Genomic DNA, 2,193 nt, shown 5'->3' on the forward strand with positions numbered 1-2,193 from the left:
TCAGTGCGCACCCAAAGTAGGAGCATCGCTCAACTGACCGACAGGTGCCAGATGCTGGGCTCACAGGTGAGTGGGCGGGTGAGTGGGCGAGTGCAGCTGGGGCGTTGTGAGCCTCTCCTGCGGACACTCTGCCTGCACACCCCTCCCCCATCCAGACCAGACTGGGATCAGACTGGCATCGGACGGGCATCGGGACTGACTGGGCACAAGCCCACAGCCGCTTCTCGGTCATCGGCGTGCCGGTATTGCCCTAGGATGGGCGCTCGGAGCGCAACGAACCTACTAAATCCTTTGGGGTATCTTGGACTGCCGGTTTCGGCCCGATCCCTGCAGGCCACGCTGAGGGACCCCACTGGTGCACAGGCCTCTAGTAATGTATATTGATAGTTTCCTTGAATGAAGACATGGCTTCAGAACAGGAACTGTGCTTCTGTGCCTGTTATCTCTGTCCCACAGAGGGAATAGAAGTACTTTCTATGTCAGGGTTCTCTGCTACTGTGGAATGTCTGGGGTATTTTCAGAACCCATTCAGTGTAATTATGGAAGCTGAAGCATGGGGCAACTTTTGCTAATTTGGGAGTATTTTTTTTCTAATTACTCTGAATGTCATTCTTGGGGGAGTTGATTTGTGGGTTAACAAGATGATCTAAAACATTAGAAAAGAATAAGCTACTGATCAGAAATGACTAAATATGATTTTCATTTTTCCAGGACAGATGGGAGTTTTGTGGTTCATGATATACCCTCTGGATCTTATGTAGTGGAAGTTATATCTCCTGCTTACAGGTTTGATCCCATTCGAGTGGATATTACTTCAAAAGGAAAAATGAGGTGAGAGCAACTGATTTAATTTCTACCAAAGTGTGGGCTACAGTATTACTTAAAACATCCTTACATTGTTTTAATCTGAGGATTGATAATATTGTAAAGTTGAACTTCCTTCTGCTCTGGTTTAAAAGTTATTTTAAATGTCCTAATGTGATTATATAGAGAAGAGATAAGATTACTTACTATAAAACAAAAGCACTGTGAAAGTTGTAAATGAAACGTGATTACAGTTGGAAATAATTTAATTTTTCTAAGTTAGAAATATTATTAATCACCTGTTTTTCATTGGGATTTTTTTTTGAGAGAGTAAATCTTTTATTTATTATTATTATTATTTTTTTAAATTTATTTCAGAGAGGAAGGGAGAGGGAGAGATAGAAACATCAATGATGAGAGAGAATCATTGATTGGCTGCCTCCCACATGCCCCCCACTGGGGATCGAGCCCCTTGGGCATGTGCCCTTGACCAGAATCGAACTCGGGACCCTTCAGTCCATCGACTGAGCCAAACTGGCCAGGGCCATTGGGATATTTTGATAATATCTTAGAACCTATTTGATAGTGTGTTGACCTAGACATTTCTGTTTTCTTTTTTGGAATATTTAATGTGCAATGGAAATTTAGTATTTTTGGGGGAAAATAATAGATTACATTGTAGAGTTTATTTTGAAGTGAGATCATGAGAAGAAAAAGAAAAGCACAGCATTAGAGGCTGGCAGACTAGGAAAAATTTCAGAATTTGAGGTGAAAAGAATGTTGGATTAATTCAGGCTGTGAATATGGAATACCACAAATACATTTGCAGTTGAAATCAGTTGTGTAGATATCCACAGTGTTCACATTCAGCCTTCTGTTATAACCTCCAATATATTTATTTGTTTTATTATTGTATTCTTTTTGTCTAATCTCACCAGGAAGTATATGAAGCAATTTTATACATTTACTTTTTTTCTAGCTTTATTGAGGTACTAGAGGCCTGGTGCACAAAAATTTGTGCACTCGGAGGGGGTCCCTCAGCCCAGCCTGCGCCCATTTGCAGTCCAGGACCCCTTGGGGGATGTCCATCTGTCGACTTAGGCCCACTCCCCGGGGGATCAGGCCTAAGCTTGCAGTCAGACATCCTTCTGGCAGCCAGGGAGCCCTCGGGGGATGTCTGACTAAAGGCTTAGGCCCCAAAGGGAGCTGTGATGAGGAAGCTGGGGTGACAGAGGAGCCACACTGTCCCGCCCGCCGCCTTGGGTCGGGTCGCACACGGGACGCCTGCCGCCCCGGGTCGAAGATAGCAGGCCCGGATGGTGGCAGGGCAGGCGGGATGGCGCTGTCCTGCCCCACCGCCCCGGGGGGCAAATAGCAGGCCCGGATGGT

General features: G+C 45.1%; 1 protein-coding gene across 1 annotated transcript in view; it reads left to right on the plus strand.

Annotated features, from left to right (window-relative positions):
• Positions 1 to 667: 667 nt before the first annotated feature.
• Positions 668 to 2,193, plus strand: part of EMC7 (ER membrane protein complex subunit 7) — an 11,260-nt gene continuing 9,734 nt past the window's right edge. Inside the window, exon 1 of the mRNA XM_005885756.2 lies at positions 668 to 831. Within this exon, the coding sequence (XP_005885818.1) occupies positions 683 to 831 (149 nt within the window). The 5' untranslated portion in view covers positions 668 to 682. The remainder of the gene's footprint in view (positions 832 to 2,193) is intronic.

Source organism: Myotis brandtii, unplaced genomic scaffold (genome assembly GCF_000412655.1).
Source record: "Myotis brandtii unplaced genomic scaffold, ASM41265v1 scaffold927, whole genome shotgun sequence".
Lineage (NCBI taxonomy): Eukaryota > Metazoa > Chordata > Mammalia > Chiroptera > Vespertilionidae > Myotis > Myotis brandtii.